Source organism: Calypte anna, chromosome Z, assembly GCF_003957555.1.
Source record: "Calypte anna isolate BGI_N300 chromosome Z, bCalAnn1_v1.p, whole genome shotgun sequence".
Classification (NCBI taxonomy): Eukaryota; Metazoa; Chordata; class Aves; order Apodiformes; family Trochilidae; genus Calypte; species Calypte anna.
This window is the reverse complement of record NC_044274.1, coordinates 33,312,238-33,330,412: the sequence shown is the minus strand read 5'-3', so window position 1 is coordinate 33,330,412 and position 18,175 is coordinate 33,312,238. Positions and strand designations below refer to the sequence as shown.

The 18,175-nt window shown below is 34.9% G+C and overlaps 1 protein-coding gene across 1 annotated transcript in view; it reads right to left on the bottom strand.

The window, feature by feature from the left end:
* Positions 1-17,798, bottom strand: part of FANCC (FA complementation group C) — a 65,965-nt gene extending 48,167 nt beyond the window's left edge. Inside the window, exons 1-4 of the mRNA XM_008505886.2 lie at positions 17,755-17,798; positions 13,387-13,560; positions 11,688-11,772; positions 5,070-5,164 (exon numbers count right to left, since the gene is read on the bottom strand). Of these exons, the coding sequence (XP_008504108.1) occupies positions 5,070-5,164; positions 11,688-11,772; positions 13,387-13,551 (345 nt within the window). The 5' untranslated portion in view covers positions 13,552-13,560; positions 17,755-17,798. The remainder of the gene's footprint in view (positions 1-5,069; positions 5,165-11,687; positions 11,773-13,386; positions 13,561-17,754) is intronic.
* Between the last annotated feature and the right edge of the window lie 377 nt (positions 17,799-18,175).

Genomic DNA, 18,175 nt, shown 5'->3' with positions numbered 1-18,175 from the left:
GAAATCCTTCATCTAAAAAGACGACATTTGCATTCACAAGCAGTGAATTTTATTCATTGAGTGCTGACAGCATCCAAAAGAAATAATAATATGGTCTCTGCTTTCCATGGCATGCATTTGGAACTAACTGATATTCACCATTTGTTCAGTTTAGCAGAAAATTGAGATGTTAAAGACAAGAGGAGGAGTCAAGGACTACAGACGATAATTCAAAAGCCTGATCTTACAGCAGAAATAGCTGAGAAACATAGATAAATGATAAATAAAATTTTAAAGGCTTTTTTTTTTCTAAATCAGTTTCACTGCTTTCTTTATAGCATTATTTTTACACAGTTTTATTGAGCAACTACAAACTCACTGATGCAATAACAGGAAACTTTTCTAATTAAAAATGTTTATGTCAACTTGGCATCATGGTACCATCCTCAATTCAAAAATTGCCCAAAATTCCCAAAGTAACACTGATAAGATAAAACATGTATGAAATCTTAATGAGAAAAAAAAACCCCACAAGTTTCACTGTGTATTTTTTTAAAATATAACCAAAACCATTTTATAATTCCAGTGCTATTAAAAATTACTCTCACAGAGCACTGATTACTTTGTGGCCATTAATATAATGTGCCTTTGCACAGGGTAGAGATACCCAAAAGAGCGACATGTTTCCAGAAAGGAAAATTTGGCCAAACCCAAAAACCACCTCTAAAAACACATGCCACAGCTGATAGACCTTACACATCTATGTTTAACTTGTTATAGATAACAGTCTTATTCCTTTGAATTCTTTTAAGATAAATCAGAATATTAAAAAAACCAAAACACAACAACACAGATACAGAGAATTGTTTGAATTGGAAGGGATCATAAAGATCATCTAGTTTGATGTCAAGGGCAGGGACACCTCCCATGAGATCAGGTTGCTCAAAGCCCCATCCAACATGGCCTTGAGCACTTCCAGAAAGTGGCAGCCACAACTTCCTTGGCAACCTGTGGCAGGGTTTAACAACCATCACTCTAAAGAATTTCCTCCTAATATCTAATCAAAATATACCCTCTTGCAGTTTAAAGTCATTGTCCTCTCACCCTATCAGTACATGCCCTTGTAAAAAGCTCCTTTCCAGCTTTCCTGGAGGTTCTCTTCAGGAACTGGAAGGCCACTATAAGGTGTCACTGGAACTCCCTCCTGGCTGAAGACCCCCAATTTTCTTAGCCTGTTTTCATAGGAGAAGGTGCTACCGTTCTCTGATCATCTTTGTGGCCCTCCTCTGGACTTGCTCCAATAGCTCCATGTCCTTCTGGTGCTGGGGACTCCAGAACTGGGTTCAGTAATCCAGGTGGGGTCTCATAAGGGCACAGACACCACTGTGGTTACCAGACCATAGCACTGAGTGCCACATCAGTCGCTTCTTAAAAACCTCCAGAGATGGAGAATCCACCACCTCCATGGGCAGGCTGTTCCAATGCCTGATCACTCTCTCTGTAAAGAATTTTTTCCTAATATCCAGTCTAAACCTCCCCTGGCAGAGCTTAAGTCCATGCCCTCTTGTCTTACTGGTAGCTACTTGGGAGAAGAGACTGACCCCCCCCCTGGATCCCACCTCCTTTCAGGGAGTTGTAGAGAGTGATGAGGTCTCCCCTGAGCCTCCTTGTCACACCCCACATATCAGGGTGTGGCACTGTCACATCTCACAGAGTGAGCACAGCTCCCCAGATGTGAGGGCGAAACAAAATATCACATCCCACGGAATGGACACAGGTCGGGTTCCCCAGAGTGGGGGCCAAACCAGGGAGATTCAGACTCAGATTCAGACTGGACCCCCTTGCTTTCTAAACTCCCTCAGAGAAGAGCCTGAGGTACAGCTCAGGCTGGGCCCAGTCCTTCTCCTCCTCTAATTAATTTATTTTAACAACCCATTCGGCAAGATTAACTCTGGGAATTCTCTGTACAACTAAGATTATTACCCAAGAGGTTTGTATTAAAACACAATTTTACTTAAAAGTGAATAAGATGATAAAGCATGTGAGATTACAGCTAGCAGAATTAGAAATTATGGTACTTTCAAAGCAATGGATTACAATTTAGCAAACTTAAGAAAGTTGTCAAAAGAACAGATTACAACTGACAAAACTTATCTGCATTACACATTTCTCCTAATTCTTCCTGCAGAAGCTGAACAGCAGTTCCTATATATAAACCCCTTCCCCATGACTCCTGTGCTAGTGTGCAGACTTGACAGACAGCCCTATTCTGTGTGGTCATAGATGACTTTCCATCTGCACCATCCATAGAAAGCTTAAATACCTTGGATAACCTATGATTTCATTCCAAGTGCAGGTAAGTTTTCCATACTACTAAACGCCTTTCAATTAGAAATCAAATGTCAGAGCTTTATTTAGAACTGAGTTCTGGATTTCAATTGCCTTTACATTCCATAGCCACAAAATTACCTTCCTCTCCAACCTCAAGAATTGTGTTTCAGCTGTATATTCAGTATATAGGTCACTTTTTCCACAATGTGCCACAGTGTATTTGGCATCTTAGCATCAGAGAGGGAGTTTCTTTGCTATGAAGAGCTCCCACCATATTGCAAACAAGGCTGGGGGCAGATCAATTCACAGCAGAGTTTAGTCATCCAGTGAATAAGAGAACAACTGATGCAAGCCTCAAATTATGGCTCTTATAACAAATATATCTTGATCCCTTTTTGTAGGATCCTCTTTTGAGACATTTATGATTTGGAAAATAAAGCAATTCAGGAGGAAACAATGCTAAGCATGCACTAGGTGCATCAATAGACTTAATTGTATGTTTATTTCTTTTGAAAATATAAATCATTACCACATATGGCAAAAGAAATCCTTCAACAGAAACAAAATATCTTACTTGGATTGTTCTGTACAAACAAGCATCATAATCCTTATTATATCAAAACTGCGAGTGATAAGAATTACAGTGCTGATTAGGAAAAGGAGATAAACCCAATCTGTCTTCAAAAAGCTTTGTGATGATACACGCTGGATAATAAGAAACCACAAAGAAATTCTAATGACTGTGGAAAACAATTCATCAATATCCTGTCTTTTGATCTTCCATCTCAACTTCTGTATATTTTTGCTGCACATTTCACAACCTCCTTTACTTTTTTTTTTTTTAATTAGAAGCTTTCTAACAGGTGATTCTTTCCCTCTAATCAAAATATTAATATTAGATTTGAAATCACATTATGCTACACCCACTTTAGGCAACTGAGGAAGTGCTGAATGACGAAAATAACTAGGAGGACATGTTTGTGTTTTGAAATCCTCCATGCTCTCCTCCCTACCACTTTTATGTTAACTCTTGATTCAAACACAGTATGTGGAAAAATTCCTGCAGTCTATAGTGAGGCTTGAATCAAATGCTTTTATGTTGGTCCCAATCTAAGACAGTTTCAAGTGTCAGTGCTGCCAAAAGCAGCAGTCCCAGCCTCATCCATCCCCAGCTCTTTGTTCTTGTTTAGTTGATACTTTTTCTTGTATCAGCAACTCCATCACTTCAGTTATATCAGTCACATAATGTGATTGATCTAGACTAAAACACCTGTTATTTTCCCCTCCCAGAAACAGAAGCTACCTGTAGAAAATTGTCAGGGTACAACTCTCCCTCCCTACTTACCACCATTAACATATATGCTGCTCCTAATAACAAATAAAATTACAAATTTTGCTCTGTTTTAATAAAAAATGCATTCTATTGCACCTCTCCTATGTCATTAGGAATAATATATCTGACCAGAAAACTACATTAGAAAAGGCAGAAAAAATTTTATTTCAACACTTTACTTTGGTACTCAAGTACTGCTGCATTGTGAATTCCAGATATACTGACCTCAGGAAAAGTCCCCTAGAAAACATTAAAGAAGGAAGAAAATATGGGTGATTTTAGTTAGCACTGCATTGTTGAGAATTTCATGTGCATGGTACAACCCAGCATATTTGGTACATGCACCAAGGACGTCTGAAAGTTTCTGAGAAGCTACTACTGCTGAGAATTCCTGCAACCAGATCATCAGTACCACACAGTTAGATACACTTATTTACCAACTTAAACATCTGAAATACCATTACTATCTTATAGCAATTTGAACATCCTAGTTTTACATGCATACCAAGATAAACTGACATGTACAACATCAACTAGGAAATAAGAAATTAACTACTTAGAGAAGCCTAGAATTATCTCCAGCTTTAGCAGACACACATACATAATAATCAGGCTGCTACATTCTCACTAGTGGTAAGGAGTGTAACAAAGTTTAAAAAAAATAACATTTCCATTAATAATTTAAACTGTATTTTGATATGGACGCTCAGAGAATCCAATTACTATTCAGCAATGTAGAGCATTAAGCATCAATCTGCTGCAAGTTATTTACATGGTGATGCGCATTGCTAGGTCAGTGTGGAAATACATAAAATATGAACAGATGTGCCACACAACCCCCTAAATTTGGGATTAAAATAAAGGATTCATTATTCCCCAAATAATACATACATACATACATACAACTCCCCACATGAGCACTATCCCTTCACTCCTCCCTCGCCTTTGAATAAAGTTTGGATACAATTAAATTCTTTATAGGAAGGACATTAAACAAAAGCAAGAAAGAATAAAATTAAAGACCAAACATAAGCTGTTTAAAAACAAAACAACAACAAAAAACAACTATGGCATTTCTCCAGCTTTTTTATCTTATCCTAATTGAAATATTTACTTGCTTCTCTTCTGGCTTGTGGTCATTACTCACTATTTACAGTTACTACACTCAGCAAATCTAGTAGGTTTAAAGCTATCAAAATTAGCCACTTTAAAATGCCACATCTTTTTAATATTTCAAATGACAGACTAGCACTGACTGTTTTATAATTAGAGTGATATATTAGAGTGATATATACTTCAACACAATATGTATGCAAGTTGTGTTTGGAGCAGTTCCTTAAATGACAGTTTCTTTATACTATGGATGCTGCACCTTTAAATAATCAATTTAATTGAAAGCAGTCCTGGGAAGGATTCATTCACTTACCCGTATCCAGCTGTTGGCCTTCAATTCCACAGGGTTTTGTGGTTCACTGCTGTATAGACAACATAAGCACCACATCAGAGTCTTCTGGCTTTCATCTGTAGACAAAAAAAAAAAAAAAAAAAAAAAAAAAAAAAAAAAAAAAAAAAAAAAAAAAAAAAAAAAAAAGCAAATAAGGACATATTTAGAGGGGAAAAAAAAATAATCAAAACACATGCAGAATTACACACAACAAACCCTATCCATCCACAAAATTAAAGCTCCAAATAACAGTCTCAACTCATGTTTCTATTCTACCAAATTCACAGAACACATTTGATATTATATGAGTTCCTGTGTAATCATTTCCTTCAATAAAAACTTAAAAGGTATCAAAGAATTCAAAATACATACAACATTTCGAAGGTCTTAAGAAACATTCACTTGCATAAATAACACTTGAAGCTATCATGAAGAAACTTTCAAATCAGTATCTAAATAATATAATTAGTAATAACCAATAATAAACAGTAGTAAAATAGTTCTTACACTGTGTCCAAAGCTTGGTCACTTCTGGAAAATTTAAGTTTGTGAGATATTAAATCATTCATAACAAAACATCATTTTCAGTAAGGATATATGGACATTCTCATTGCTTAGCAAAATGACATTTCTGCAGATAGCAGAACAGCTACATGCCAATGGAGAAAACCAACTACTATGATTTTTCTGTTCAGATCAAGTTTCGTTTAATTCTAACTCTGCGTTGGAAATCATTTGCCTTCTCTTAAAAAAACCTATTAAACTGAGAAATACTGTTGTTCAGATGCACAGATATTATCAGAGAGGAACTAATTACTTGGAATAAGCAGTTAAGAGCCATTTAACTCATTATTATTTCCCAGAGCTTTGTTTGCAATAGGCTTTTTAAAAAATTGTTCTTCAGCAGATACCACAAGTCTCTACACTGCATTTCATTCCAAAATAAAACTTCATGATTCTAATAAAAATTATGTAACTTGCATATAGTATTATAGCTTTGATATAATATACAAATTAGTAAATTAAATTATTCTTCTAATACAAATACAAATTTGTTTCAGACATTATATTAGGACAAAATTTGATTATCAAGCTCAACAAATTACTTCTTTTGTTCTCTGTTCATTTGCTATCCAGAATGTAATAAATGATACTATTTAGAAGTACCTCGTTGGCAAAGCCTAAAAAAAAACAAAAGCTCCATCAAGTAATGCCTGAATTTTCACCAGGTGACCAGGGATGTGAACATTGATTTAAACCAGTATTTCCCAATAAATGTCCAAGAAGCCTGTAGGCCCTTACTGGCCTCCCACTGACTAACAAACTGCACAGAAATGGTTTCTCAAACTTTTACATTTAACTGGCTACAATTTGAGATACTCTGCCATTATGTGTGTGTGGGTTTTTTTTTCTTATATAGATTTTTACAAAGCTAATTATATACTAGGTTAAGATAGGAGTGAATGGAGACATCTTGCATACTCTTCATCAGAAATTCAAGCCTAATACTTTAATTGTAACAATATCTAGCTAGCACTGGATATCAGCACTAACAGGCAACTCAATCTCCTAAAAAAAATATTTTACCTAAACTATGATATGAAATTATACGAGAGGAAAAAATAAATTAATACCATTTCATTTCTTCAAATGACTAAGTGATAGTAATTTTCTTCTTGGAAAAAAAAGATCTTAAACATTATTGATTACAAGTACTAAAATACCATCTATTCAAAAAGCCTGGTTTATGTGAATTACAGTTATAAAAAATCAAACTATACAGAAAAAGAAAGGGGAAGGAAGAGAGAGGGGAGAAAAATCAAGTTGAAATTGCATATACTTTATTAAGTATAAATAAGTTCAAATAGTATAAATAATAAGTATAAATAGTTCAAGTATTACTACTTTTGACTCATCCTGCTTATATTATGTATCTACTGTAGGCCATTAAGTAATTTTATTTAAGTGGGAGTTTTGCTTTGATTTAAAAAATAAAGAAAAGAGGTGAAAAGAATGCATGGAACTGCTTAACTATGCTTCTGCATGAGAAGACTTTTTCCTACACAGGATGACTTTCTGTTTAATATAAAAGAAACTGCGTGTATTGTTGCCTGTCAGAAACGTAAATCAGTATGATGAAAGCTAAATTGATGAAACCAAAGCTTAGATAAATGACATAATGGCACAATTTGCCAACCTAGTGAGTCTACACAGATTTTGCTAGATAGATTCAACACTCAACCTATAGGCAACCAGATATTCCCTAAAAATAACAGGCTTGTACAGATTCACAATTTTAAGATATTTATGGCAGCTGCAGAATATAATCACATCAGAAGACCAAACACAGCAATAGAAAATGTACTCCTAGGTTTTTTCTGCCCACTTTGCTGGTAACTGTGATCCCCATGGAAAACAGACCATCACAGTATGCACTGAACACTATCAGGACACAGACGAAGGCATTCGATCTGATTATGGCATGAAAGAATGCTCTTTACCCCCCAAAATCCTCATTAATACATCCAGAGGAACACAGTTAGTAACTCGAAGATGGGAATTGTATCTCAAAAAAGGTCACCAACTATCTACTCAACTTGTTAATTAGATGATATTGTAACTTCAACAAAAAGAATGAAATTTTTCTGTATAAAAATTCAAGACAGCTCAGAAGCTGTTTTACAAAAAAAAAACCCAAAACAAAAAACAAAAACAAAAAACCCAAAGACCAGACCTTTAAAAAAGGCAAAAAAGAAAAAAAAGCAACGAAGGCAACGAAGGCAAAAAAGGCAACGAAGTAAAAAAAAAAGGCAAAAAAGGCAAAAAAGGCAAAAAGGCAAAAAAGGCAAAAAAGGCAAAAAAGGCAAAAAAGGCAAAAAAGGCAAAAAAGGCAAAAAGGCAAAAAGGGCAAAAAGGCAAAAAGGAAAAAAGGAAAAAGGGAAAAAGGGAAAAAGGGAAAAAAGGAAAAAAGGAAAAAGGAAAAAAGGGAAAAAAAGGAAAAAGGGAAAAAAGGAAAAAGAAAAAGGAAAAAAGGAAAAAAAGGAAAAAAAGGAAAAAAAGGAAAAAAAAAGGGAAAAAAAGGAAAAAAGGGAAAAGGGAAAAAGGAAAAAAAGGAAAAAGAAAAAGAGGAAAAGAGGAAAAAAGCAGGAAAAGAGGAAAAAGAGGAAAAAGAGGAAAAAGAGGAAAAAGAGGAAAAAGAGGAAAAAGAGGAAAAGAGGAAAAAGAGGAAAAAGAGGAAAAAAGAGGAAAGAGAGGAAAAAGAGGAAAAAGAGGAAAAAGAGGAAAAGGAAAAGAGGAAAAAGAGGAAAAGAAAAAAGGAAAAAAAAGGAAAAAAAGGAAAAGGAAAAAAGGAAAAAAAAGGAAAAAAAGGAAAAAAAGGAAAAAAAGGAAAAAAGGAAAAAACGGAAAAAACGGAAAAAACGGAAAAAACGGAAAAAACGGAAAAAACGGAAATAAACGGAAAAAACGGAAAAAACGGAAAAAACGGAAAAAACGGAAAAAAGAGGAAAAAACGGAAAAACGGAAAAGAGGAAAAAAGGAAAAAAAGGAAAAAAAGGAAAAAAAGGAAAAAAAAGGAAAAAAGGAAAAAGGAAAAAGGAAAAAAGGAAAAAAGGAAAAAAGGAAAAAAAGGAAAAAAGGAAAAAAAGGAAAAAGGAAAAAAAGGAAAAAAGGGAAAAAAGGGAAAAAAGGAAAAAAAGGGAAAAAGGGAAAAAAGGGAAAAAAAGGGAAAAAAGGGAAAAAAGGGAAAAAAGGGAAAAAAGGGAAAAAAAGGAAAAACAGGGAAAAACAGGGAAAAACAGGGAAAAAAGGGAAAAAAGGGAAAAAAAAAGGAAAAGAAGGAAAAAAAAGAAAAAGGAGAAAAAGGAAAAAACCCACAAACCCCACGAAAAACAAAAACCGAAAAAGAAAGGAAAAGAAAAATGTAATGTTTTCCTCATAACACAGTGTGCTGTCAATCATCCAACGATACAGTCAGTTAATAAAACCCTGTTATGAACAGTGCCATATGCAAGCAATGAATAAGAACACCCTAATCTTACTGGCAGAACTTCCATTTTAGAGCCTGTTGTAAAGTTTAGTTGGAATATATCAGAAAATATTGATTAGCTAAAACACAACTTTCTGTGGAAATGAATGTACACATAAGCATGCATGCTTACACACATACAATGACATAAAGAGCCACCAAGAAATTCCCCAACATTTATAGTATTAGTTTGGGATTCAAGTCATTTGGGCTAAAAACTCAAATCAGGAGGGTCCTACTGAGAAGATAATCCCTCAGCCCACAGAAAAAAAAAAATCATTGGAATTCCTTACCAAGACTGAATTCCTCATGTATCCCTTGTGGTTTTTGACCACAAGTACAGCCATGAGGTTTTCTTTGGTTGTGCTTCCTCCATATTAGTGTCTAATTAAGGTCACCTCCTGTTCAAGAGTGTTTATGAGATTATTTTCCCTTGGAGACCATGCTTCCTACACTGAGTGGTCAGCCACATCAGCCTCCAGCACCAACAGACATTCATCTAAGGTGACAGGTATTGTGGTTTGGCCATGATGCAAAAGTATAAGGTTTTTCCTCCACCACTTACTGGTATGAAAAATTGAATTGAGCAAAATTAATTCCTTCTACAGCAAGGGTGGCCTGGCCTCAGACACATGCTCGATTGAGCTATTTATCTAAATGAGAAACTACACAAAACCCACTTGAGAGTCAGCATTTGCTATAACCAGCACTATCTTAAACAATATCTTCAGAAGAAGTGCCAAACAAAATGAAAATCTGCTGAATCTTAAAATGCCAGCAGTGCAAGGAGCACTCCAGCGGCTTTATAAAGAGGAAGTGGTGGGAATGCATACACAGACATCCTCAGGTCTATTGATTTCAGAAAATCTCCTTGACTCATCTTTTAAGCACTGAGGTGAAGGATTCCATTATGAGCAATTAAACTTCTTGGAATCAGTTTGCTTGCAACTTTGAGACTGAAAAAAAAAAAACCAGCCCATAGTAAAACTCCATACTCTTGCAGTCTTCAGAGGTAATTATCAATTTGCAGAAAGAGTGCTTTGCTTGGTTGAGGAAATGCTGAGGGGTACCAAAGAAGAGGAAAGAAGCAAAGGAAACCAAGACCTTATTGCTGGGATTGTTGTGAAAAGGAGTCAGAACCAGAAACAGATGGCTCTCAACTTTAATCAAAAATAAGGATGAAATTACTTCCTATACCACAATATATCTCAGAAAAAAATGATCGTCTAAAGATATTCCAGACAAAAATTTACCAGAAAAGCACGTGTGTCTTTGTAAACATCAACAATTATCAATATTTTAAAAATACTAGAAATCATTGAATAATGATTAAAAAGGAAACCAATGTAAAAAAAAATTCTATAAAATATGGAAATGTTTTTCTCACAAGAAGCCACAAAAGCACACATTTCTTGCTTTGCAGCAGTGATATATGTCTAAATCTATGGGTCTTTCCCAAATTTTCCTCTCAGAGAAGAAATGCTGACATAACACACAGCTGCCATGCGCTTTGCAGGCAAGTTAATCCTGCCTGTGCTTATAGCTGACTAGAAGAACATAATGCAAAACCAGAAGACACATGATCATTTCAGCCTCGTACTGTGCTTGCATTAATAACTCCTTCCAGGGAAACACAAAAAATTGTTCTCCTATATTTCCTCCAAAGGAAGCATAAAGAAGAAAAGACAAAATGCAATTTTTTTGTAGTAGCAGAATACTGGCAAAGGAGTATTTTAAGGGGCTCACAGAGAAGCTCAGAATTAGTTTTCTGCTTGAAAGTAGATTCCAAGTCATTTATCAGCTTATCAATATCTCAGTTCCTGAAAAATGTACTGACAATGCTAGCAAGGTAGAACAAGTGATGTCTCCTTCATCACAAGAGTTTTCCTGTTCCCAGTTCCTTTTCTCTTTATTCTCACCTATAGACATATATACACTAGTAATATGATGCTTTTGGATTCTCATACCTTTTTTTGCTATGTTACCTCTTCACTGTTTTGCTTTTGCTCATATGTGCATTTTCATTTGTTTGCCAAATGGAGGAAACACACATTTGGAATAAACTCAATAAAAACAAGCACAATCATAATTTAGCAGTTTTACACCATAAAAAAAAACCCAAGACAAGTATCAGAAATATTAGTTTGTCTGTATTAGCATATTAAGTAGAATATTCAGATGCTTAACTGCAAGAAATTTCTGCTGAAAGTAATCTGAAACACTAGATCTAGTATATTTTGAGAACCTAACAAAAATGTAGTTAATTTAGTAAGAAAATAAGAAAAACAGAAATTATAATGCATATAAGCACTCACTGCATTTAAAACATATTGTTCCCAAGACAAGATTCTGTAGCTAATGAATGGAATTAGCTCCAAAAGTAAATTTAAGATTTCTCAGTGCCATATATTTTAAATATCTTGGCTAACCTTTTCCTGTCAAAATTTTACTTAAGTAAAAAAGAGTGCTGTGTTTTTATGCAAAAAAAATTAAAATACGTAACAAGTTTTATTTTCCTAACTACTATGGAATAAAGTTTACAGGGCTGATGCAGAAATATTACATGCTCTTACCATATCCTACAACAAAAGGATTCCAACAAAGCCTTCCTAGAAGCTGGCCAATTAAAGGAAATTGCTGAATTGCTACAATTGAATCCTGTTAAAACATAAAAACAAACAACAAAAAAATAAATATACTGCACATCAAAAGTAGGTTAGGAGAACTGCTAACGATACAGAATATTGTAAATTACAATCCCAAAATTTTGCTGTGAAATTCTCTGGAAGCAAAAGACCTGCAGGTATGTAATAAAAGCAGAACTTCCTGAAATTTCCTATAATGTTGTCATTCAAATAAGCAAAAGCTTAAGTAAGTCATGACCTAACCTAATACTTGAGTAGGGTAGAAAATTTGTTCATTTGCCTCACAACCAGTACTCAGAAAACAGTATTACTAACATTGCAAAAGATTTCATAAAAATAGAAATGCTATATAGAAAAACTATATTTTTGTTGATCCTCATTGCTTTAATATAGTCTCACAAGTTTTCTGAAGAAATTAATACCTACTATGCCATAAAACTAAGTATCTATTACTTTCACTTGTTTTTTTTAATTTAAATTACATAGAACTAGCCAGTGACAAACTGCAATTTAACTTCTAAACAAATAGAAAGCAGCTTCACTATAAAAGCAGTAGACAACATAGTTTATATACAATCCTGTGTAATCAGTCTTATTTTTCCATTTTTGTAGCTTTACTATCTCATAAATGAAGGCTTTTAAAAATGTTGCTGTACTGAGATAACATGCAAGAACCAAGAATGATAACCATCTCCTGCTGTTGCAATAAATTCCTTACATTTGCCCCACATTCAGGGCTAGCCCTAGACTTTCTGGGGCCATATTCACAAGGTCCATTTAAAGCAAGCCTCAGCTTACTTGAAGTAGCAAGTTGGGGTTTTTTTTCCCTCAAGAAAAAAAAAAAAGTATAAATAAGGGAAGAAACACCACTCCCTAGAAATCTTTTATTTGAAAAATAAAAGTTAAATTCAAATAAAAGTTAATTCTGTTCAGAAGAAAATAACAGCTCTGCAGTCTTCAGGTAAGAATAATATTTTAAAATAAGTATGTCTTTAAGAAGGCAGCCTCATGCCATAATAATATGTTTCTAAAGCTAATTACACTGAATACATATACTGAAAATGCAGCGATCAGAAAAACATTTACAGGGCTAAAATGAAACTAAATATTACAAAAAGCACTCTACTGAGTGCAGACAATAATTAAATTATGAAAGGGAACAGCCAGCAGCATGTGCCAATGAGCTGACCATGCTACTAGAACTCACTGTGTGTGCCACAGCACTGGGGGTAATGTGTCAACAGGCTCTCCAAGATTTAAAGGATCAGTTACAGTTTTCCATGTTAAGGCCTTTAAACAGTCAGATTTATGATCCGACAGCAAGAGTCAAATTCTTTAAAATAAAGAGTTTTTTAAAAAGGCTAAAGCACTGGCTGAGCAATCTCGCGTGACAACAACCAATCAAAAAAAAAGCTCCTTTCACAATAAATCAGGGAAACAAGAAGCACACTCCTGTTTGTATTACCTATGACTACTTCCCCAATTTGCCTCATGGATCCACCAATACTTTCGGTCAATCACACACACCTCTTTGCTACTGTCTACATCTGATTTTGTCAAAATGTGGTGTAGATTGTTTCTGATGGCATCTTCAAAACAGGTCAGTCTTCCTTTTAAAGTCACTTACCATATGTTTTAAAGTTTCATAAATCTGATGTAGAAACTCCTGGAGCTGGGGCAAATGAAGGCACACATCCTTCTGGGATTCCAGTGTGGTGGCTTGACCCCATTTAATAGCTTTATCCAACCAATATTCCAAGCTCAGTTTGGTCACTGTAGTGTCCTGGGCCATTCTTCAATCCTGAAAAAAAATATTGTAGCTCCTCATCAGGCAGCACTAAACACTGGCTTCAAACCAAGAATGAAAATAGGAAGAAGGATTTCTGCTAATTTTGTGTGTTCACCTGTGAAGGGGGATGCGGGGACGTGGTTTTGTATTTACATCTCATAAGGGTGCCAATTTTCTTTCCAGTAGCAAGAGGGTAAAATAATAACCCCATTGTGACAAAGTAGCAAAGCACAGTAATCAGTAAATTACTGTAGAATGTACCACCCAGCTGTGCCTCAGCCTTTTCTTATCTGAATTCATTGTCACCAATATTTCACTCAAAAAAAGTATTAGAAATATGTGAATGTGCATTTGTTTAGAAGGCTTCGTATGATGAAAAACTGAAAATGCCTATTTCAAAATAAACAAAAGCATAACATAGGCTGAATCAAAAAAAATGGGCCTTTGCTTGTTTTAAGTTCTACATTTGCAATTCATCATCTGTTTTAAGTCCAAAAAGAGCATTCTCCTTAAAGGAAACTAATAAATTTTCTACTTCAGCTCTTTCTTTTTACTATAATACAAAGAAGAGGGAAAAAATACGACCATATGCAGCCTCATATATAACTCGTTTCTGAATAATTGCTGTACCATACATAATGTATATCCAGTGGCATTCTTTACTGTAAAAACTGGGTTTTTGAGAAATGAGCACTGCTGCGAAGCCAGAATACTAAGATCTAACCAAATTGCCCCAGTAAAATTCAACAACAACAAAAAAAAACAAAACTTTTTTTTTTCTTTTCTGCTCCGCTCTTAATATTTTTCATTGGAAAAAGGACAGAGAATAGCACAGCAGGCACTACACCAACCTTTAAAACTCTTTGAAAGAAACACCTCATAGGCTGAAAGAGCAAACGAGTCCTTGCAGCCACTCAATTATTGTTCTTTATGTCATGACTGGAAAGACAACTGTCAATTAACACAAATGTGGTGGCAGTTTTCAGAAACAAACTGTTGCCCACTTGTAGACAAATTCAGACACTCACAGAAGCAAGAGAAATTAGCATTTACCTTTGTAAGCTACATAGAGCTACAGATTAAAAACCCAACCCAAACCTGAACCTGACATTAAGCTTGCTTTATACAGCAAACACTTACAATCACATCCCTTGTACAGCATGCTATTCTGAGCCAGATAAAACCTTGAAGATCATTAATAAACTATTTAAGTTTCTATGAGTAATAAAAAAAATATTCTATTAGTAAAAAATAAATATATAAAACTTCACTCTGACTCACAACTATTATTTGACTTTGGATCATTTCCAGCAAATAAAGGAAGGTAAAGCTGCTGGCTTGCCAGAATTCACTGCATATTTGCCCTGAACTTGCTCAAAGTAATACAAGCAAAGCCAATGCTTTCATGTTATTAGACTCCCATTTCTACCTACAACTGTTGCTGTCATCAGAACTCTTAATGGACCAGTGCAGTGTCAAGATTTTACTGATCTTTTATGAATATGAAAAACAGGCTTCAGGAATTCATCACCATAGTGACATGGGTCAAGCACCTAGCAGCAATCAGCCAAACACTCATATCATCACAGGGGCATAAAAAATACTTTAACAAATTAAAGCCAGGAATGAAATTTACACATTTAGTAAATTCGATGAGCCTCTCTGATGTTCCCAGGTAATATTAATTCTCCTGAATAAGTGAAAAATGAGTCCCCTAACAAAATCACTTCTAAAACTTTCAGAAAATGCAAAAGAAAAGAGAAAATAATGAAATTAAATTAATAAAATAAAATAAAAAAAAAGATAAAAATGAAATAACCTATACAGACACTCCAGGATTTTGGGGCAGTCAGATGAGTTGACTGACTACTAACAGAGGTGTCAAGATAAGCAAATCAAGTAGTCGTATCTCCTATACCAGCTACCTGTAACTGCTATTCCAGGATGCAGAATGGCACAGACATCACAGGCTTTTGCCAGAAGTATGAAATCTCAGCTCCACTCTAAGAAAGGTGTTTTATCTCCTTTCTTAACTACAGCCAAGTAAGCAAGATTGCTGGTCCAGAAAGACTCCTTAGCAATGCTGTAGCTGTTCCAGAGCCCTTGTCTTATACAAAAAACTGCCCAAGGCTAAGATTCACATTCTTATTTTAACTAAAGAGAAAGGAAATCCTAAAAGTAGATCTATTCTATAAGCTCCTGGCTGCAAGTATGCATTTTTTACAGTTTCTGATATATAACGCACTTAAGATACCTGTCCTGAGTATCTTGGGTATGATCTAAGCACTGTTCCATCAACATTCTTCTGTTAACCACATGAGTTATGCTCCTTCCTACATCAAGGAAATGAAGTAATTTTGTGTTCAGTGCTATTAAAAAATCATGGAGTCACAGAATCATCATGGTTGCAAGCCATCTGCAACTGAAATGCAGTGTTTTTCACTGTTGTCTTATTCCATGAAAGCAAGATCACAGAATGACAGAATGGTTTAGATTGGAAGGGACCTTTCAAGTCACCATTAATGATTCCAACCTCCCTGACGTGTGCAGACTCATCTCCCACTAGGCCAGGTTGCTCAAAGCTCTATTCAACCCAGCCCTAAACATTTCCAGGCATATATTCCATCCCATTATTAAAGTAGAATAAGAGACAAATGTATTTTTCTGTGCAATTTCTTCTCTGAAACTGCTCAAAATAGAGCAAGAAATAAGGAGCAAGTGATCTATATGGCTACAAGAACAGGTAACCCACAGTACATATCTGCACCAAACTGTGGTGTATACACTGAAAATGGAAAACTTTTAAGAGAGGCATGAATACCAAATCTTTTTTTGCACTCTTTTAGGGGGAAGGAGGCAGGGCTGAACACTTCTGTAAAGCTTTATACAAGAATTACTTTTATTAATTCAATGGTAGAAGAATCCCTTACAGCAACTATTAGGAACTGTATGTAGATTTTTTTTTAAATAATCACCACAAAAATTATTTAAGTGCTTACATTATTGTTACTTTATGTTTGGGATACAATATAATTATACTCTTCCAAAAATTATCCTGGGATCTACAAAAGAGTATATTAAAGTGACATTTTGAAGAACTGCTGCATTGTTCAGCTTCAATGCAACCTTGATCAAGAACATGCTTAATTCAATATGCATTAATATTTTGCTACATCACAATACTGCTTTTGCCTCACTAAAAGGCAAACAGAAAAAAAAAAGGGTTAATCCAAGCACCTGTTCTAGCTGCAATACCATGATTTTTAAGCTGTACTTATGCGTTTGTTTTCCTCAAAAGTCTTCAATGAAATAGCCATTTTATTCATTGCCTAGTTCAACTATAGCATCTAGTCCTGAAAAGAACAATTTTACTAATATAGTTTACTCCTGTCTTTACCTCAACATTACTGGAAAGCATCCAGTAAAGTGAATGAATGTATAAATAACACAAATAAAAAGAAGACCTAACATACTAAACCAAATATGTGCAAATATTTTACATCAAAAACTGTCACAGAATATATTGTCTAGAGAAAAATAAAATTAGTTAATTAAATGTAATTTAAACTTTCAGATCCCAGTAAGATACAGAACATAATAAAAGACTTACAGAAATTACAGATAATAGATTTGATTAATAATATGACTTGACACACTGTCAAGTATATTCCTAAAGTCTCTTTCAAGTTCATTTCTACTCTCTTCAGTTAGTTAGGACAACTTTTAATTCAGATGCCAAAAATTAAAAATAGGTTCTTATTTATGAGTATTTACTCTGCAGTACCAGGAACTCAGAAGCTGTATTTGCAATGAATAGTCTTAAGTACCCTTTACCTATAGAAAGAAAGGGAAGAAATAATCTTTAGTCCTTCTCTCTCAGAACCATTAGTCAAACACTCTTGGTCTTGTACTTTCAAGCCCAGGAACCCTGTGGAGCTCAGGCATGAGGGTACTTGTTATATCTTTCAAAAGCTGAAGGCAGCATTTCTAACAAAAAATGGATTAGCTTTATTCTGTCAAGTGACCTATCTGGATTAGTGTCTGAAATGTAACACTTTAGTCAGTAACTTTTGTTACCAGATTTTGAGGCAAAGCCCTACAGTATACCAGGGCACTCCACCTAACAACAGAGTTACTGCCACATCCTCCAGAACACACACACACAAATACCAAGCTGCTGACAGAGCCTCCCAGGGAAAGACATACCTGAATGCACCTCATCTGTAAGAGTGAAATATTTGCAAGGGTGGAAGAGACAGCATCTTCAGAAAACTTCTCATAACTACCTCCTTACCTCTACTCTGAAAATGAAATATCTGTGTATTCAGCACTTAAGGTAGTAAAAGCATGAAGATTTTTTTCTCTGGAACTGTAGAAATAAAATCTCTGTAAGTAAAACAACAAATGGAAGCAAAGTAACTTCTTTACTGTTGCAAATTCTGAAACTCAAGACTCATCCATAAATATAAGAATATGCAGTTGCTGAAACATTAAAACTCAAAACCAATTTCGCTCAGTCATAGAAAATCCAGAAACAAACTTCCATAACTTTCAGTGTCCCCAAATCTGGCTTTAATGGGTTACTAAAAATTACTAGTAAAATTCATTACTTAGTTTGTCTTCCATC